The sequence below is a fragment of the Pezoporus flaviventris genome, unplaced genomic scaffold (genome assembly GCF_033815535.1).
Source record: "Pezoporus flaviventris isolate CSIRO_AGI_PZ_B2104156 unplaced genomic scaffold, CSIRO_AGI_Pfla_v1 ptg000021l, whole genome shotgun sequence".
NCBI lineage: Eukaryota > Metazoa > Chordata > Aves > Psittaciformes > Psittacidae > Pezoporus > Pezoporus flaviventris.
This window is the reverse complement of record NW_026892569.1, coordinates 11,377,877-11,396,716: the sequence shown is the minus strand read 5'-3', so window position 1 is coordinate 11,396,716 and position 18,840 is coordinate 11,377,877. Positions and strand designations below refer to the sequence as shown.

Genomic DNA, 18,840 nt, shown 5'->3' with positions numbered 1-18,840 from the left:
AACCAAGTGAGTCCAACCCCATTCAGCATTCCCATCCAGAGATGCTCCCCTTCTTCCGCCCCACAGAAGCTGTTGGTACTGAGTACCCCACTGTCTGCACTCGCAGCCCAAGGTCCTGCATCCCTCCCAGGGATGCTGAGCCTTTCTTTGTGGCTCCATATGTACCAGCATCACTATGACACCCGCTTCCCATAGCTAATTACAGACACTGTCACCCTGGCCAAGACACAGGCCTATTTTTGGAAGCTTTTAAAGAAAAAATAAATACATACACACACACATATATAGACAGAGAAACACACACACATACGCATATCAAAACTGCATCATATTTTCCCTCTGAATTTTTCCAGTTGCATTTTGCTCAACAACTACCTGTTCATCTTTGAGCACCATCAGTGGGAAGCAAGAAGCCAGGGAACAGCCAGGCACTGCCCTTGCTGCCTTCACACCTTCCAGGACTGCAAACTGCTCTACAAACCTCAAGCTTCCCCATGAGCATCCCTGTTGAACCCCTAAATCCCCCTCCGATGGATTTTGCTGCATCCTTCAGCTGTCTGGGAAGAGCACCACCAATGAGATGGGTTTGATGCTGCTTCCTTCAGGTCCCATTCCTTACCCAGAAGGAAGCAGCATCCATCCATCTCCAGCTCCCTCATCCCCAAGCTTCACCAGAGAACAGCCACAGTGATATCACCTACACATATATTTAATACCATCCCTTCACCCACTAATGACTGCCCCAGCTTGCATCCATAGGTTCCAGAGGTCCATCACATCCAGCAAAGACAATGAGTTGTCCCCAGAAAGGCAAGGAAGAGGAGGCAAGGAGGAAGAGGAGGCACAAAGCCTCTTCCCTCCGCAGCCACCTGCCCCAGAGAGCATCATTGCCAGCGCTGAGCCTCCAGCTACGGCAGCACCAGATTTGCTCTGCGGATGCCGGCACAATAATTAAGATCTACGGGGCTCTGCCAGTCACTGAGGGGAGGGAAGCAGCAGGGAAACCTCTCCTGGGACACGTAGGCAGCAGCCTCCACGTTACTGGTGCCAGGGTGCCCGAGGGATGCTGGTGAGGTGGCACAAATCCAATCCACCCCTGGAGCAAGCAGCTGGGCTCTCCGCCCTCCAGACTGCCTCCTCTCAACCTGCTTTGCCAACCGTTAACCCCCCAAGACAAGGTTGTGCTGTCACAGCACAGCATCACTCCTAACTCTTGCTATAGAGGGAACAGCATCAGTCAACAGCTCTGTGGATATTGCTGGTTGGGAAAAAGCCATGGGAGATGGGATGCTACAGAACCAGAGGCTTCAATCTGGTACCCCAATGCAGGGCTGGGGGAGGAAAGCGTTTGTATGGGTCTCCTCACTCCCAAGGAGAAGCCCTCCAGGATGCAGACCCAGCACAAGGAAATAGCTCCTCTTCCCTGTCTGTACTCTGCCCTTGCCAAGCAGCATCCCCAGGAAACAAGGTCTCCCAAAGCAGTTGGACATCAACAACAGGATGCCCAAGAGCCCTTTGCCTGGACCCATCATTGCCTAATCTTCCTCTGGTGCCCAGACCTGGAGGACAATTCCTTGGTCCTGCCCTCAGCAAAAGGCCCCCCCAAGCAGGAGCCCCCCACTAAGGGAGTTGGGGGGATGAAGGGACCATCCAGGGCCTCTAGGCAAAGGGAGGAAAGGACCAGAGAACACAGAGCCTGCAGAGAGCCCCAAAACACTCTCATTAACCACAGAGCTCAGACCCACCGGCTCTCACTGCAGCAGCATCAGGGAGCAGGATGGGAAAGCTGCACCCCAAGAGCACACACAGCATGGGGAGCAGCAGGAGAACCTCCCTTTCCCCTGGAACATCAACCTTTCCCCAGCTCATCCCTAAAGAGGGACCGCCCAGCAGGATGGAGCGGCATCCTCGCTACCCCGGCACCACGCACAGCCATGCTAGCACACAAATTGCTTCATTAAATGTCATTGCATTAAGGCACTTTCATGAATTTAACATTGTCCCCCGACTATTGTTTGCCTGAAAATTAAATTACAGCAACATTTGTTGTTTCAAGGAGTCTGTCAGGGAGGGATGGGGATGGAGCACAGGATGCAGGCGCAGGCAGGCGATGCTGCTCTTGCAGGCAGTGAAGGTGGGAGGCACAGCCACAAAGGGAGAAGGGGAGAACTGAGCTAATGTGCTGTCTCAACCAAAACCAGCCATCCACATGTGGAGAAGTGAGCCAAGCTGCCCAGGAAGGGAAACCATCACCATTTCGGAGCCCATAAAGGCTCCAAGTGGTCGAGCAGAGCATCATCGTGCAGCACAGACCATGGCTACATCCACACAAGCTCAGCATGGCAGTCCAGGGCTTTCTGATCTGTCCAGATTACAAAGCTTTGCTGCATACAGGAACCCTCTGAAAAGATTTCTCATTTATTCTTCCTTTTCCCTTGAGCTGCTCCTCTCTGCAATATCAGAAACAAAGGTGACAACCTTTTGCTTTGTAAAGAAAACCGTCAAGCCAAGTGGACTATAAATAGCACCCAAAACTGACCTGCATCCCCAGCGAGGGCAATGAAATGAAGACAAGTGAACCAACAGCTTCAAGGTCAGAGAGACTTTTTTCTTTCCCCTTTGTTCAAGGTCTGGTAGTTTTTATCCACGCAGGAGAGCAATCCAAAATACATCATTAGGGTTGTAGCTAATAAAAACCACGCAGGGATTTCTCATCCGTGTCATTTCCTTCACCCATACAGGATTATGGGGTGGGAAGAAGATGCTTCCCCAGTGCCAACTCTACCAGCAGGACCCCTCCTTGCATCCCTGCATCCCCACACCGAGTGCCCCAGCCATGCCAGAGCTGTCCTGGCATAGAGTGACTAACCAATGCTGCCCTCAAGAGCACAAACCATGGTGAAACTAAAGCACTATCCCATTATCCCACCTTTCTCTGCCAGGCCATAGGGATGCTCCTCACCACCGCAGTCATTCCTCAGTTTGCTCAGAGCCGGCTTGTCACACAGCGCTGGCTCTCTTCCTTCTCTCCAGCTGCTAAATGGCATTAAAAGAACTAAGCATCCATTAAATAAAACTTTCCCACTATTGCTTCCCATGCAGACAATTGCTCCTGCTGCCACGGGGAGGTTTCGTGCTGGCGGCTGGTCCATGGGCACACAAAGAGCAGGGATGTGCCAGGATCAGCTCTGGCCACCCAGGGAAAGTGCCCAGGGCCCCAAAATCCAGCACCAAACCTCAAACAATGGCAACAGCCCTGTCCATCACGTCCCCTGCTCTCCCCATCCACTCTCAAGGCTACGAGAAGGGGGGGAGTTATTGGGAAACTTCCCATCTTGGGATGGGTCGGGAAGGTTTATTCCCTTCAGCACTGCTCTGCCCATCACTGAGGTGAGACACAGGAACCTCAAGGAGCAACCAAAGGGTAGGAAAGGAAGAACATGGGGCTGGTGTGCAGCACTCAAGCCTAGTGTGAGCACTGGTGGGGGTAAGAGAGATAAAAGAGAAAGGCAAAGTGGAAGAGAAAAGAATAGGAAATGTTTCCATTCTGGGTAGAAAGGGAATGGAAAGTGGAGGCGGAACCTGCAATCCATCCCATGGACTCAGGGCTCTGATGCTCCTCCTTCCTCTTGAGATGCTCTGCCCTGTCACACCACCCCAGCTCTGCCCACCAGCCTTCTCCAATGCACCCTCAGCCCTGTAACTGAGTCCAGTCAAGGGATTAAAGCAAGAACTCATCAAACTCACTTCATTTTACATGATGGCACTTCATGATGAAGGGCAGTGCGTCTAAACCCCGGTGCTGCAGCTGTGGCTCCGCTATTCTTTGATGAGCAGAGGGATTACCAGCACAGCCCAGATCCCCAGGGCTGTTTGCCCTGTATCACTCAGGCTAAGTATGACCCAGGGGGGGTGCGCCATCACCACCACCCCACTCCTCCACTTCCATATTTCACCCCACAATGCACCTTCCTGCTGTCTTCCCCATCAGTACCAGCCTGCATTAGCATCCCTTCTCCTGCTCCATTTCAGAAAAGCCCATAATTAACAAGGGCAGGGGATAACGAAGGCCAGACAGTGGCTTTTCCCAGCATGCTGGGGCTGAGTGCTGGCCCTGCCTGGACCCGCAGTGGAGATGGATGATCCCCACGTGTATCAAAGCCTCAGAGATGGATGATGGGCCCCATCAGCCACCAAGGGGCAGCTGGAGTCAGCATCCTGCATCCATCCCTAAGTGCCATCTGGCACCTCCACCTCGCTCTTGATTTATGATGGCTTTTCTTCCCATTCCATAAGGGAGAAGCGTGAGGTCAGCCCACAGGGATGGCTGACCTTCCCCGCTGTCACATCTCAACAGGAGGCAGTGCTGGGACACGCAGATCGAGTCAACACTGAAAGCAGCTGAGCACACATCTTCCCTCCTCCAGCATCTTCCCTCCCTCCTCCATCCAGGCACAGGCTCAGGCCAAATTCCTCAGGCACCATTAAATCTGGGTTAATGGGGCTGCACAAAGGCGAGGCAGGACAGCAGCACTGTCCATTCCCATGCAGCCCCTGCTCCCTAAACCACTGCCTTCCTGATGAGCATCCTCCTCCTTGTCCTCTGCCTTTGGTGGGAGGCCAGGGCTATTCTCCCACCTGAAAAGCCAAAATTAGTCAGTGTTTGTGCCCCTGAACAGGCACAATGACCCCAACAGGAGGGACCCAACAGAGCTGGGACCTCCCAGGTCATTTCCATCTCAATGGGGGCTTTTCATCCTGCCCCCATCTCATGGGACCACCACAGAGGTCCCCAGCAAGAGGAAAGATCCAAAGCAAGAGTCGTGCTCCTGCTCTTCCGAGCAGAACAGGGGTCACAGGCTGGGGCACAGCCCCGTATTCAGCGGTGGAGAGATGGGAAAGAAAATGCTTCAGCAGCTTCATGCTTCACCAACCAAACCAAACCAGCCCCGCTGGCTGGGACAGTGCTTGCTGCCGGCACTGCACACCCCAGTGATGGACAAGTCCCAGCACAGGCCCCCAGTGACTCCTGCTCTTTACAGGGGCTCAGTGACCCCAAAGCATCACCCTTCTGCCTTGCTCTGCCGAGCCACAGCCACCACTGCTTACACAGCCCTGCAACAACAGGGGCAGGAGAGCGCACAGACGCAAACCCACAGCTCTTGACTTTTCCTTTCCCAGCCTTATTCCCATCATATTCCCACGGTGGCATTCTTAGGGATGATCCGCACGGGCTGCAAGGGCGATGCTGCTGTGTTTGACTGGTATGGACCCACCAGCTCTTGAGCACAGAGCAGCACCAAGAGGCATTTTGCCCTCACCCCCTTTCCAGGGCAATCACAGAAGCCCTCTGGAACCCACAGGGTCCTCAGGACCCGGCTCCATCCCTGCTTCTCCAGCTCTCTGCTCCCCAGAAGTCACCTTGCCCGACATCGGCGATGCCCAGCAGCACCGGTGCCGTGCCCGCGGCACTGGCAGCGCGGTGATGGATGGGGTGAGGCCACGTGCTGCCTGCGGGCGCCGGAGCCAGCACCGGCAGAGGAGAGACCTGCACCGTCAGCGCTTCCGCAGGAGGCTGGAGCAGGGCTGGCCCAGAGCCAGGCTCCCAGCCGCTCACCTGCGGCTCCGTGCCCCAACCACAGCAGATGGGGGAACAGAGGGGTATGGCTTGAGTCAAAAAGGCTGGGGACATGGGAGGCAAGGAGTGGGGTTTGGGGGGAGGCAGCCACTGACACCACTGACACCTCCTTTCCTTCCCCATGGCTGTTGTGGAGCATCCTCAGAGAGCGTGGAAATCTCCATAGAACAGTTTGGATTGAAGGGACCTTAATGCTCATGCAGTTCCAACCCCTGCCATGGGCAGGGGTACCTGCCACTAGAGTAGGGTGCTCCAAGCCCCAGTGTCCAACCTAGGCTTGAGCACTACCAGGGATGTGGCAGCCACGGTTCTTTCCCTTCTCAGCATCCCCTCTATGCCACAGGAGGCAGGAGCACGGACCTGGCTGCATCCCCCTGCAGGAGTCACCCGAGGACGGCGCTGGCAGCGGCCCCGGCCGGTCCCAGGGGCCAGCGGTTCACGATGAATTTCTGATTGTTTCCTCCAACAATGACACATCCTGTCCGGAGCTGGGTGGCTCAACACAGCCCGACAGCACCGAGCGGGGCCCCTTCCTGCCGAGCAGGAGTGGGGCGACACTGAGCAGTCCCCATCACATGCAAGAGGGGACCTGGAGCCTCCACCTCCCCACCACCCCATCCACTTCAAGCCAGCTCAAGCCTCCACCTTGATTAAAAGAGCTTAACGACTCCAGCGAGAGCTCTCAAGGGGGAGGGAGCTGCCGAGAGGTATTTGATGGATTCACTTTGGCAACCGTCGCCTACCTTGTCATGCCAATAAAATGATTGCCATTGATTGGGGAGAGGTGCAGCCGCGTGCGCCGAGGGGCCGGGAGCAGGCACCCAGTGGGTTGTGAGCATGTGGGGAGGGGGTGAGGGGTCCCCAGAGGGTGGGATGGGGATGGAATGGGAGAAGGAAGAGGAACAAAAGGCCCTTGTGCTGGCGGCCAGCTGGGGAGAGGCAGCAACATGAGCAGGAGAGGACCCGCAGGGGCTGCGCTGGGGGCGATGCTCCTCAAGGGTCACCAATGACACCAGAGGCTTCATGGCCCGAATCTGCCCCCATCACCCCCAAAAAGCCATCCGAGGCTAAGGCAATGAGCAGGGTAAGCAGCAGCAGGGTCACGAGGGGAGCAGATTTCACACACAGCACAAAGGGTCCCTTTGCATCCAGAGCCGCTTACCCCGAGCACTAAGCACCACGCGACATGAACGGACCCACAGGGACAGGCAGAGCAGGCAGGGAGCCTGAGGGCTTGTCCTGCCAGCTCACGTGGACCACCGTCAGGTCATGCTCTATACACAAGAGGCTGACACAGGAGGGGCTTTTGTGATGGGAAGAGAGCCAGCAGGAAACAGGGAAACTCCCTCAATGCCCCCAGCCAGCAGCTTCCCATTCGCACACCACCTATCCTCAGGTCATGCTGCCCAGACACACTGAAGAATCCAAAGCTTTAAAAGAGCCCTATTCAAAAGAGGTGCCTACATGGGATGCTAAATCTGGTCCCCTAAAGCATCTCATCTCCCTGCCCTCAGCAGGCCAGAGGGGACGGTACTCAGGGCAGGCGAGGAGCACCGCATCCCGTTGTGCAGGGATGGGGATGCCCCAGTTAGTGTGAAGAGTTTATTTATTGTTATTACTACAGCGGAGAAGCCAAAGCAGGCAGACACGGGGCCAGCTCAGCTGTGCTTTCTGTGGGAGAGAATAAACAAGCTGCAGCAAGTGCAAGCCCTGGGGGGGAAGCAGATTCCCAACGGAGACACTCTTGATGCATCCACGCCTGAAGCCAGCTGGCGTCAGGACAGGGCAGGGAGCTGCAGGAATTATGGTGGCAACTGGGCAGCCAGATATGCATGGAATGGGTTGTGTTGGAAGGGACCTTAAAGCTCATCCAGCTCCAACCCCTGCCACAGGCAGGGAAACCTTCCACTAGAGCAGGGTGCCCAAAGCCCCATGGAGGACAGGCAGTGTCCAGGGAAACCCCAGGCATTGGGAAGCAAACCTCACTTCCCTTGTGCAAATACCCCCTGGACTTCCCCACTGCAGCATCCCCACATCACTTCCCCATCCACAGCACCCACACAGCACAGGGTTCAAGGCCGGGTCCCTGACACAGCAGAAGCACAGAGGACAGGAGCAGCGTGAGAAGTCATCTCCGCATTGCTCACCTGGGATGCACCAGGAATTCCCCATGCGCCCCAATCCCATGACTGCTGGCACAGGGCACAGCGAGCACGTGGGGCCAAGGGCTTTCCAAGCCTGACCTTTCCTCCATATAACTCAGGGCCAGCCAAAGATAACACAGGCCTGGTGACCCTGCAGGGACAAGCTGGAGTGGGTTACTGGATTCACTGCTGTGATCCATGCAGCATCCTGGGGTCCTGTATCCCCACCCCAGGTCTGCAAATCACAGAACGGTTTGGGTTGGAAAAGACCTTTAAAGATCATCCAGTTCCAACCCCCTGCCATGGGTTTGCCTGGAATATCCTTCCAGCCCTCCAGAATCGGGGTGTTCGTGCAGCTGCGGCAGCAGGCACTGCCCATCACCATGGCCTCATGGCAGCAACTGCGGGCAGCAGCGCCGGGGAGAGGCTGCAGGGCAGGCGGAGGCTCGCGTGGCTTGTTTTTGGGAAGGGGACACAAAGGGAGGCTCTGTCTGCATGCAACAGCCTGGACAAATGCTGGGCACGGAGCTGCCATCCAAGGAAAATCCAGACGCGGCAGTGACTCTGGCCTGACCTCACCCCAGCCCAGATGGTGAGATGGGAGCCCCCGCAGCACAGCGGCATCCGTCACAGGGCTCCTGGGATGGGGAGCACCAGCTGCCAGCACAGCCCTCCTTCCCTAAAGGACATGCTGGATAGGGATGGGGGAACTGGCAGGAGGATGGAGAAGCCACGAGACTGCACCAAGCCTTATGCAGGTTACTTGTCACTGTCCCCTTACACGGGAAACTTAGAAGCAGAGGGATTGTAACCACTTCCAAGGAATGCCTCCCCCCCCATCCTCTGCCTTTGGCAGCCACCTTGGCCATGCTCTGCTGTGCCCCTGCTGGGTATCACATCCCCTGGCTGAGGACAAGTCAGCAGCATCCCCCTTGTGCTTCCCAGGCAGGAGGGAGCCATTCCCTCCCCATCCTGCCTCCGGCCGGCAGCCAGGAGCAGCATCAGGATCAGGATCAGGTAGCTGCTGAGGCAGCGCTTTGCCAGGCTGGGCAGGCAGCCCCTGCAGCAGGGAGGATGGGCTGCTCACCACAAGGTCACAGCAGAGCAGTGGGAGAGCTGGCTTGGAGACTGCAAAGTGCTCCCATGCTGCCATCACAGCGACCACAGGTAGGATGAGCCTTCAGAACCTGCCCAGTATCCCAGGGCTGGACCAACCTCCCCATGCTCCCCCATGGCCTCAGCCATGACTTTGTAGCATGCAGCCTGCACCATGGCAAGGCACCCACCCTGGATCATAGGATCCCAGCCGGGTTTGGGTTGGAAAGGACCTTAAAGCTCATCCAGCTCCAACCCCTGCCACGGGCAGGGACCCCTTCCACTAGAGCAGCTTGCTCCAAGCCCCTGTGTCCAACCTGCCCTTAAACACTGCCAGGGATGGGGCAGCCACAGCTTCTCTGGGCACCCTGTGCCAGCGCCTCAGCACCCTCACAGGGAAGAGCTTCTGCCTAAGAGCTCATCTCAGTCTCCCCTCTGGCAGGTTAAAGCCATTCCCAGTGTCCTGTCCCTACAGGCCCTGGTCCAAAGTCCCTCTCCAGGTTTCCTGCAGGCCCCCTTGTAAATCACTCTAAAGGTGCAAAGACCAGAGAAATACTGAGAGAAGGAGGAAGAGGAGAAAACAAATCTGCCATGTAAAAAGCCACCACCAGCCCCTCTCAACAAATAAGGGACTCGAGGTCCCCCTGGCTTCATGACCCTCCATCCACATCCTTGCTCCTTCCCATCCCCATTTCATCGCTCCCATCTGGAGCCCAGCGCAGGAGCAGCCATCAGCAACGCGACACCAATCCCTGCAGATCCCCCATCGATCCGGAAGGGATGAGCTGCTTCGTCAGCTCCTGCAGCCCTGGCGCCGGCAGGGCCCCTCCAAGGGCCACACAAAGCCAACAGAGGATGTGTGGCTGCAGAGGACCAGCAGTGTTCTACCCCAACCCAACACAGCAGCACATATATATAGGGAATTATCTCCTGCAATGGCACCCTGCCCCTGATTCCGGTCAGGAAAGCCACCCTGCTTCTCCAAGGCATCCTGCCCAGCACAGATCAAGCACAATTGCACCACGCTGTGCCCAGGATGGGGTGCTGGAGCACCTCACAAGCCACAGAGCACCAAGCCAGACCCTCTGGCCAAACCCTCCTGCTCCTGGGCAGGGATCATACCGGGACCTTCACACTGCCCTTCCCTGGCTGAGGATGCCGTTAACGCAAGCTATGTTTATACAGGGCATGTACAGCTGTAATTATAGGCACGATGTTATGATAACAGGAAATCCATGCCCTGTGGAGATGCAGGCAGGGAAAGGCACGCACGGAGCTATTTGTTAATTGCCACCAACAAGCAGCCTTTTGTGGCACGGTAGAAAGAGGAATCTCCCCTACACCGGGATGGAGCCATCAGCACCCATCTCTGCCCAGGTCAATGGCAAAGCCATACAGACATGGACAGACAGATCAATATATCAAGTCACGGTATGATGGAGGCACAGCCTTATCTGCACCCCCAAAGGACCATCCCTCCCCATCACACCGCCAAGGCCTTTCCCTACCTTCTTGATCCGCCCGCTCCGTGTGCCAGCGAACACCACGGTCTGGCCCCTGTAGTCATAGGCAGCCACCGAGGTCATCCCATCCTCCTTGTCCACGAAGAGCGGGGTCCCCTCGATGGTGACGGTCCCCCCCAGGGGCTGGTTAAAATCCTGCCCACAGAAGTTGTCGTCGATCTGCAGCGGCTGTGGAGGAAAACCGAGGAGAGATGAGCTTGGGGATAACACCGCGACATGCCCGCCCTACCATGGGGCCATCCGCCACCTGCCACCTCCACCCCAGCACCTACGGTGGCTTCAGCAGCCTCATCATAGAACCAGCTAGGTCAGAAAGGACCTTTAGGATCGATAAGTCCAACCATCATCATGACTGTCTCAGCCATCCCAAGGGAAGGGATGAGCCGGTGCTTCCCTAAAATTCCCTTTCCACACTGATGTAAGGCACTTAGGACACATCCAAGGCACGCAGCCACTCTGCATCCGGAACAAGCTTTGCAGACCAAGATTAAGGCTCTGGGTCTTACAGAGCAGCACTTACAAACCCAGCGGGAGCCAGCACAGCATCCCTGCTCCCCCTCCATCCACTGCCACCTCAGAAACGTGGGATGCGGGCACGAACTCCACACACATCCCTCTCCTCCTCATCCTGGCAGGAGCTCCAGAAGGAAATCATCTTGGTAGCCAGGCAGGAGGGGCCGAATCCTGCACCCAGCCTTCCCCCAGAGACAAAACACTTCCCAGTCAAGGCCGTGCCAAGACAAACGAGTCGGGGCTCCTCAAAGAGCCTCATTTCACACAGCAGAGGCTCCAGCAGACACGCTGCCCACCTGCCAGCCCTGCTCCTCCTCCCACAGGAACGCCGTTGGGAATTCCCCACATTCTTTCCCTGCTGCCTTGCCCCAGACAAGGCGCCGGGCTCCAGGAGCTGCCTCCTTGCTTCTCTGCTCATCCATGGGGAGAAGCTTCTGCAAGCTCTGCCCCAGGAGAGGCAGAGGAAAGGGCTGCACCAGCCCCTTGCCACCCTTAGGCAAGCATGGTCACATTAATGGGCAAGGCAAAGACAGAGGGATGCCCCTGTGGAAGCTGGGATGCAGGCAGGGAAGTGGGACCAGGACCAGCTCCATTGAGCATCAGGTCACCCTGATCTGCTGAGCACAACAGACCCTGGCCATGGGCATCCAGCCTATGCACCCATGCCATGGCCTCATAGCACCAGCAAAATCCATCCCAGCCTGTCCAGGCAGTGAGGGGCTCCTGATCCCAGCGGGATCAGGGAGCCTGGTGCACGAGGTGAGGGCACAAAGGAGACAGCCTGCTCCAGCCTCGGGAGGACCACAAGGTCCCTTATGTAACTGAATTTAAAGGGGAGAGAGGGTTTTTGGCAAGCAGGGCCCTCCAAATGTATGCCATTCCCCACGGGGCTTTAAATCCATACAGCATGTGCATGGAGCACATGGGAAAACCCCGAGCTCCAATACGTAAGGGCAGTACATAACTCCACAATCCCACTCAATGCTGCCTGGGAAGAGATGGTCAGCCCGGACCAGCTCCCACCAGCAATTCCCAGTCACCCATGGGGAACAGGGCAAACAGGGCGCTTTTCCATGCTCCAGTGCATTGTATTCCATAATGGCTTCAGCCTCCCACAGCCATGGTGGGGCTCCTTGTCCTCACCATGCCACTATTCCAGCCCCAAGGCCAGTGGTCCCATTCCCGGCTCAGAGGGAAAGGACCAGGAATGACACCAACCAGGCACATTCAGCCTTTCCAGGGAGACTGGGAATGCTGGGCTGCTTCCTCAGTTACTTCTGTGTTTGCTGAGAGCCTGAGTTAATACACAGCCACAGATCAATGACCTTTGCTCGTCATTCCCTAAACTGGCAGAGCTCCTACAGCCAGGCATGGGAGATGTGGGGATCCCCAAAAGAGCAGCATGGGGCACCAGGCACTTTTGCAACCACGGGAGAAGGGGGAAGGGAAATTAGGACCTTTCCATCCATCCTCTTAATCCCAGCCTTGCAAGCACCCTCTCTCCTCCATCAGCCAGCACACACATTAAGCATCCTCCTCTGCATCACTTTAAAACAAAAGATCCAAGGAAAGAGACACGAGGGATGCTCCAGCCGATACCACGGTCCTCTCCACACACCTGGGATCCTTTAGGCACTTCACATGGAGAAAAACCCACTCACTGCTCCAGCATCCCAGCACCTTCCACCCATCCACAGCAGGTGAAGGGCAATGCCACGATGGGATTAAAGCCCCTGGGTGCAGTTGGTGCTCTCACGCTCCATCTGCAGCTTCTCCATCCCCTCTGCTGCTGAATATGCAGGAGGAGAGATGTTGATGGTGTTTACTCCGCTCTGCTTTGTCTCAACAAACTCTCCGGGAAACGACAAATACAGCTGCACCGCGGCCCCGCGGAGCCGCCGCCGCCATGCAGCCACCACCTCGATAAATAATTACACCCACAATTAGCTCATTAACAGCAAACTGCCTCGTTAGGGAAGCACAGGCAGGCAGTGTGGAGAGGGCAGGCCAAGGGCGGCGGAACCGGGGCTACGGCACCAACCAGCATCCCTGGAGGATGGGGGATGCAGGGGGGGATGCGTCCTGACACACACCACAGCACACAAGGGCCAGTGACCTTGGAGCATCTCAGCTCGCAGATGCAGGGGTCTGCAGGAGGCCTTTGGCTCTGCCTGCTCTCCCATTTGTACAAGTGGTTGCAGGAACCATGGCCTCAGCCCATTGCAATGGGGGGGGGAATTGTTATTTTGGGTTTTTTGTGGATTTTAATGATTTTTCCTTCAGTTTTTATTTCAGTGCTTTCCCTTGGCACCCCTCTCGGCCGCCCATCACCCCCAGACCCCACTTCTGCAGCACAGCATCCTTCTCTCCTCCACAGCCAACCCACTCCCCCAAAGCAGGATCAGGAAAGCCGTATTTCCCAGGGACAGCAGCATGCAAGAGGATGGAAAGCAGGCCCATAGCACCGAGGGAGCATCTCCTTGACGTGCCTTGTCTCATTGCCTCCCTTCAAGCCCACTTACGAAAGCAATGAGGGAGCAGACAGCAGAGGCAGGCGAGGCGCGCGCCGCGCAGCGTTATTAATTAGCCACTGATTCGCCAGTTAACACCATTACCGGCTCAAGCCCGGTCCCCTGTGCAGCCCCCAGGCGCTGCAATGGAGGATGCAGAAGGATGGGAAGAGCCAGGGAGGAGGCCGCAGGAGGCAAGGACCAAGCGCCAGGCCGGGATGCCAGGCTTTTAGCACGTTTCCCAGGAATAATCGCAGCCTGGTACGGTTCATTAACACCTGCATTTCTCTGGCTGCCCCTGGGAAAGGATTTGGCTTATCCTGGCCCAGTGTGGGCCAGTTTATCACCAGCCATTGCCCTGTGCCAGCAGGCTGGGCAGCAAGCCTCACAGAGGAGTCAGAACTCATTTTCTCCCTGGGGCTGCGCAGGGAAAGCTGCTGCCCATTGTCCTGCTGGCTCCAGGTATGGCTCTGCCTGCACTGCCAGCCAAGGGTGAGGATGCTGGAAACTCCAAATCACTCCTTGCTGCAGCATCTGCCCTCTCCCAGCCCTGATACATAGAATCCTGGAGTGGTTTGGGTTGGAAGGGACCATAAAGATCACCTACTTTCAACCTCCTGCCATGGGCAGGGACACAGCCATGTGGAGCAGATGTGCCGTGCACATCTGGCCATGGACAGCACAGTCCCTGCAATGCATAAGGGAAGCAAAGAGCCAGGACCCACAACACTGAATCCCTCATTGAAGCAAGCAGCCAGACCTTGGATGGGCTCAGGAGTGGTTTTGGCAGTGGGGCTGGAGCAGGGGGATGGACACAAGGTGCATCTGCTGTGTGCACAGGTCTGAGCACATGAGGGGTCTCGCTCCCAAGCCGGCTCCTCTCCCCTTCCCGTTGGATCGCTGGATCCCAGAAGGGGAGCACAAGGAACAGAGGACAGGAATTTGCTCTGCTCGCCAGCGCCAGGGAGGAATCGCTGACATCCCCTGAGCTGCTGCCAGGCCTGGCTCCTGGCCTCTCCTCCTAGCCCCAGCACCAGCCCTGCAGCGCTGCGGGATGAGCATCCCTTAGCCCCGAGGTCTGGGATGTCAGCATGGACCAGCCTCAGCCACTTCCCACTGCAAAGGAGGGGAGCTAGAGACCTCCTGGGACACTTCCCATATGGATGGGGTGTAAATCCCAAGCAACTACTGACTTGAGTAATTCCATTCTGCCTCCTCCAAAATCAGACACCAACATGCCCTTTGTTTCCTGGCCAGCCCTCACCACTGAGAGACCCGTCACTGCCACAGCCCACCCCAGAGGTGGCTGTGTTTCATTAGGGGCACAGAAATTCCTGCCAGGAAGAGTTTACATGTTCCACAGGCTCTGGTTTGGCTTGTGCTCAGCACAGCAAGGGGCTGAGGGCTGGACTTGCAATCCAGTTCTGCCTTTCCAGCTCTGCTTTGCAGCTGGAGCAGGATGGGACAGAAAACATCACCTGGATCCCACACAAGGGAGGCAGCACCCTCCAAGCCAGCCCATTTGAAAGCAGGAGCCATCCTATCACCACACACATCCTTCCATCTTGTGAGAGTCCCAAAAGAGCATCTTGAGATGTATCCACTCACATGGGCTGACCACCAGGACCCTGCCTACAGGAAACCTGGACAGGGGCTTTGGACAAGGGCCTGCAGGGACAGGACACCAGGAATGGCTTTAACCTGCCAGAGGGGAGACTGAGATGAGCTCTTAGGCAGAAGCTCTTCCCTGTGAGGGTGCTGAGGCGCTGGCACAGGGTGCCCAGAGAAGCTGTGGCTGCCCCATCCCTGGCAGTGTTCAAGGGCAGGCTGGACACAGGGGCTTGGAGCAAGCTGCTCTAGTGGAAGGGGTCCCTGCCCGTGGCAGGGGTTGGAGCTGGAGGAGCTTTAAGGTCCATTCCAACCCAAACCATTCCATGATCCAATGATTCTCTCAGTATGAGGCCAGCCCCAAAGCACAGGGGTGGCTCCCCATATCCAGGGAGCATGGTGCTGCCGTGGGGCACTGGGAGAGGCAGTTGGGAATGCAGGAGGAAGCGGCAGCATCTCCTCAGCGGAGCCGGCAGCTGCGGACCCAACAGGCAGCAGGGTAACGATTTCATCCTTTTCCAGCGGAATTCAATTAGCTCAAAGCCAAAATGTGATTTGTGAGCCCAGCGCTTCTGACAGCAGCCCCTTTACTTTGTCAGGCAGCTGTTAGCTGTCTGCTCCGGAGCAGAGAGCAGGACGGTGGCAGGGACGGCAGATCTGCTCCATAGGGACCACCGACCCCACCACCGAGCACCCAAAACCCTGCTCAGGCAGGGCTGGGGGGATAATAGCAATAGCAGGAGTGTTAGGACCTCCACCAGACCCTCCCAACACACACAATGGCACCCAAATCCCCTCTCTGGCACTTATCCGACCTCGCCTGGGGACCACCAGCTTGTGATCCTATCCCCCAGAGCCACAGCCTCCCTCTGACGACTCATGGGTTAGAATGTGAACTGGAAAATAAGCCAGCCCCAGGCAGGAGGACACATCTCTGGGGACAAAAGGGAGCGTTCCCTCGATTGGGAATCACTGCTTTGGGATGCTGCCACTCACCTCCTGCATCTCCGGATGACCACACTCAAAACTCACATCACTGACGGCACCTTGCACCCTCTGTCACCCCTCCAGCACCCCATGGAGAGGACATGGTCCCTCCTCACTGAGGATCTGACCAACTCCTACCTGGACTATCAACCTCTCCACCCTATCCATCAGGTCTGTACTGCTCAACCCCGCATCCTACTGCCCCCAACACCTTGTGCTTGGCCCCAAAGTGCCACAACACAGATTCATACATGTCATGTGCAAGAGACTCCCCAGCACAGCTGCAGCGGATGCCCTGAGGACAGAGCATCCCTCCCAGCCCAACCCACCGACACTTCCCATAGCCATAGTGCATCAGCATGGGGCTCCTCGCTTAGGGCTCTCCTTGGGCCCTGATGCAGCCACTATGAAGCCATGATCTCCACAAGGAAAGATGTTGAGGAATCCATGCACCCAGACCTAAGGGTGCCAATCCTCCCACCAGGAGCCAGGCAGGTTATCAGGAAGGGTCCAGCCACCACCAGCAGCCAGAAACAGCCTGGCTTGGGTAGAGACCAGCAGGAACTTACCGAGTTGATGCAGCCCAGCTCCTTATTCAAGAGCCAGGGTAGCGAGAGTTTCCCTTCCCCTCTGTAGCACGACTGGATACGCTCCTTGATCTTATCCTTGATCTTCTTCAACGTGAAGAGGCAGAGCACAGACTCCTTGGGAGGCTTAACCCTGTTTTTCTGGCCCTGGGAGAAGATGGTGAAGAGGATATCCTCCCTCTCCGAGATGCCCAGGTACTTGGCCAAAGCCTTGCCAGGCTTGGTCAGGTAGGCATCCTGGATGAGGCGGTACTCAATGCCGTCCTGCACGCAGCCGATGGGGAACTCCACGTAGGAGTAGAACTTGGGGTCATCCACGCAGAGCCGGACGATCTTGGAGGTGAAGAACTGCTCCCCGGTGGAGTCGGGCGAGGTGAGCTGGGTGTCCAGCTGCAGGGTCAGGTAGTACACAAACTGCTCGCTGCTGAAGCTGTAGATGTAGTAGATGTCGAAGGTGGGGAACTTGGAGAGCGTATCCGAGGGGATCTTGAGCTGCGAGGACACAAACTCATCCTGGTAGACGAAGCCGAACATCTCCGCGTTCTCCTCGTTGGCCATCAGCTTGCGGCTGGACAGGGTGGGGAAGTACTCCGACTTCCCATCAATGGGCGTCCCAATGAAGAGCTTGTTCTGCCCGTTCAGCACCTCAATGATGACCCCAGACATGGTGCCCGACTCGTTGACGCTGGAGAGGTAGTGCTCCTTGCGGTGGTGGGGCTCGCCCAGCTTGAAGAGGTCATCGAGCCGCAGGAACTGGCAGATCCCTTGGGATGCGCTGCCGCAGGCAATGAGCCGGTTCCCCGAGTAGTCCACCAGCAGCAGCTTGTTCACGTTGTTGGTGGTGACCAGCCCGTGCGGGCAGGACTGGACGCTGGGCGGAGGGTAACACTTCTCATTGTCCTCCACGGGGCCCGTCACGTGCGTCCGCAGGAGCGTGAGGTTGTTGGAGAGCTTGTAGATCCGATTGACAGCCCCCACGTAGACCTCCCCGGTTTTGTTGTGGACCACCAAGTGCGTCAAGCTCCAGTCTGAAACCGGGAAAGTCCTAAAGGGAGACTTGGGGCTGCCTTCCGCCAGCGGTAGCCAGGTGCTCCCCAAGAGCAGCAAGGTCCAAACGTGGATGGACAAGTGGTGCTTGAGCCAAAGGAGCCGCATCGCAGCGGCCTCGCATCCAGCCAAGGCCATGCCCAAACCCAGCCACAAAATAAATAGAAACAAACCCAAACTAAAGGGGTAAGGGAGGGAGGAGCTAACGGGACACAGTCTCCTCTGCTTCCACTGCGCTCGGCATTCAGGGTATCGTGGGCACGGCCACTCCAGTCAGCCCTAGAGGGAGAGAGACAAGGAGAAAAGGATTAGGAGGCTTTCCAGCACTGTGTCACGCTCCTTTCACCCAACCCAGAGGAAGATTGTCCCTGGTGCAGGGACCAAAGGAGCCTGCGAGATGCTAAGGACAACCCTGCTTGGTCGCACGCCAGCAGGAGCCCAGCAATGCTCTTTAGGACACCTACAGCATACAAACACTTCAGCAGGGCAATGCTGGCCCTGACCTGGTTTTAGGACCACCAGCAGCACCCAAGTGTTACCCAGGGATGGCTCCTAACAAGCCTTGATGGGAGCCTCCTGCCCCTGCACTGGGGGTGGATGCAAAGGCCCAGTTTGAAGCAAGCCCAGCCCAAGCCTTACATAGAGGAGGATCTCAAGAGCACCTCTTAAAGGAGCTGAGCACCCTGGCATGCTGCCTGCTGTCTCCATCACCCACCTGACAAAGCCCAGGAGAGCCCTGGGCAGGAGGAGCAAGCATTTACATGCATTAGGGAACCCAGGGACAGCAGCAGGCAGTTGGCTCAAGGGGCTCTGGAGGGATGAGAGGGCACACACAGGAAGGATGCAGAGCTCTGCCCTCAGCATGGGGCCAGCCAAAAGCCCACACCAGCGTGACCACTGCATCCCCAGCAGCAGGGAGGAGATGGCCATGGGTAGACAACACAGCTTTGCTCTCCGTGTCTGCCTCAGTTACACCCCTATCCATGCCTTCTCTATCCCAATCCACAAGCACAAGCACCTGGGGTTGTGCAACCCCCCCCACACACACCAGCACACAGCACATCCCACCAACACCATCACAACCCAACCACTCAGGGTGGGATCATCGCTCCCAAGGTCCATGACCAGGACAAGAGTTCACCCCAAGTTCTCCAATACCGAGACCAAAGGCAGGAGCCACCAAGGTCT

General features: G+C 56.9%; 1 protein-coding gene across 2 annotated transcripts in view; it reads right to left on the bottom strand.

The window, feature by feature from the left end:
• PLXNA1 (plexin A1) overlaps positions 1 to 18,840 on the bottom strand; it is a 105,391-nt gene that overhangs the window by 76,264 nt on the left and 10,287 nt on the right. For both annotated transcript variants that reach the window (XM_061456053.1, XM_061456054.1), the window contains exons 2-3: positions 16,588 to 17,931; positions 10,386 to 10,568 (exon numbers count right to left, since the gene is read on the bottom strand). In XM_061456053.1, coding sequence (XP_061312037.1) covers positions 10,386 to 10,568; positions 16,588 to 17,790 — 1,386 coding nt within the window. In that variant the 5' untranslated portion in view covers positions 17,791 to 17,931. The remainder of the gene's footprint in view (positions 1 to 10,385; positions 10,569 to 16,587; positions 17,932 to 18,840) is intronic.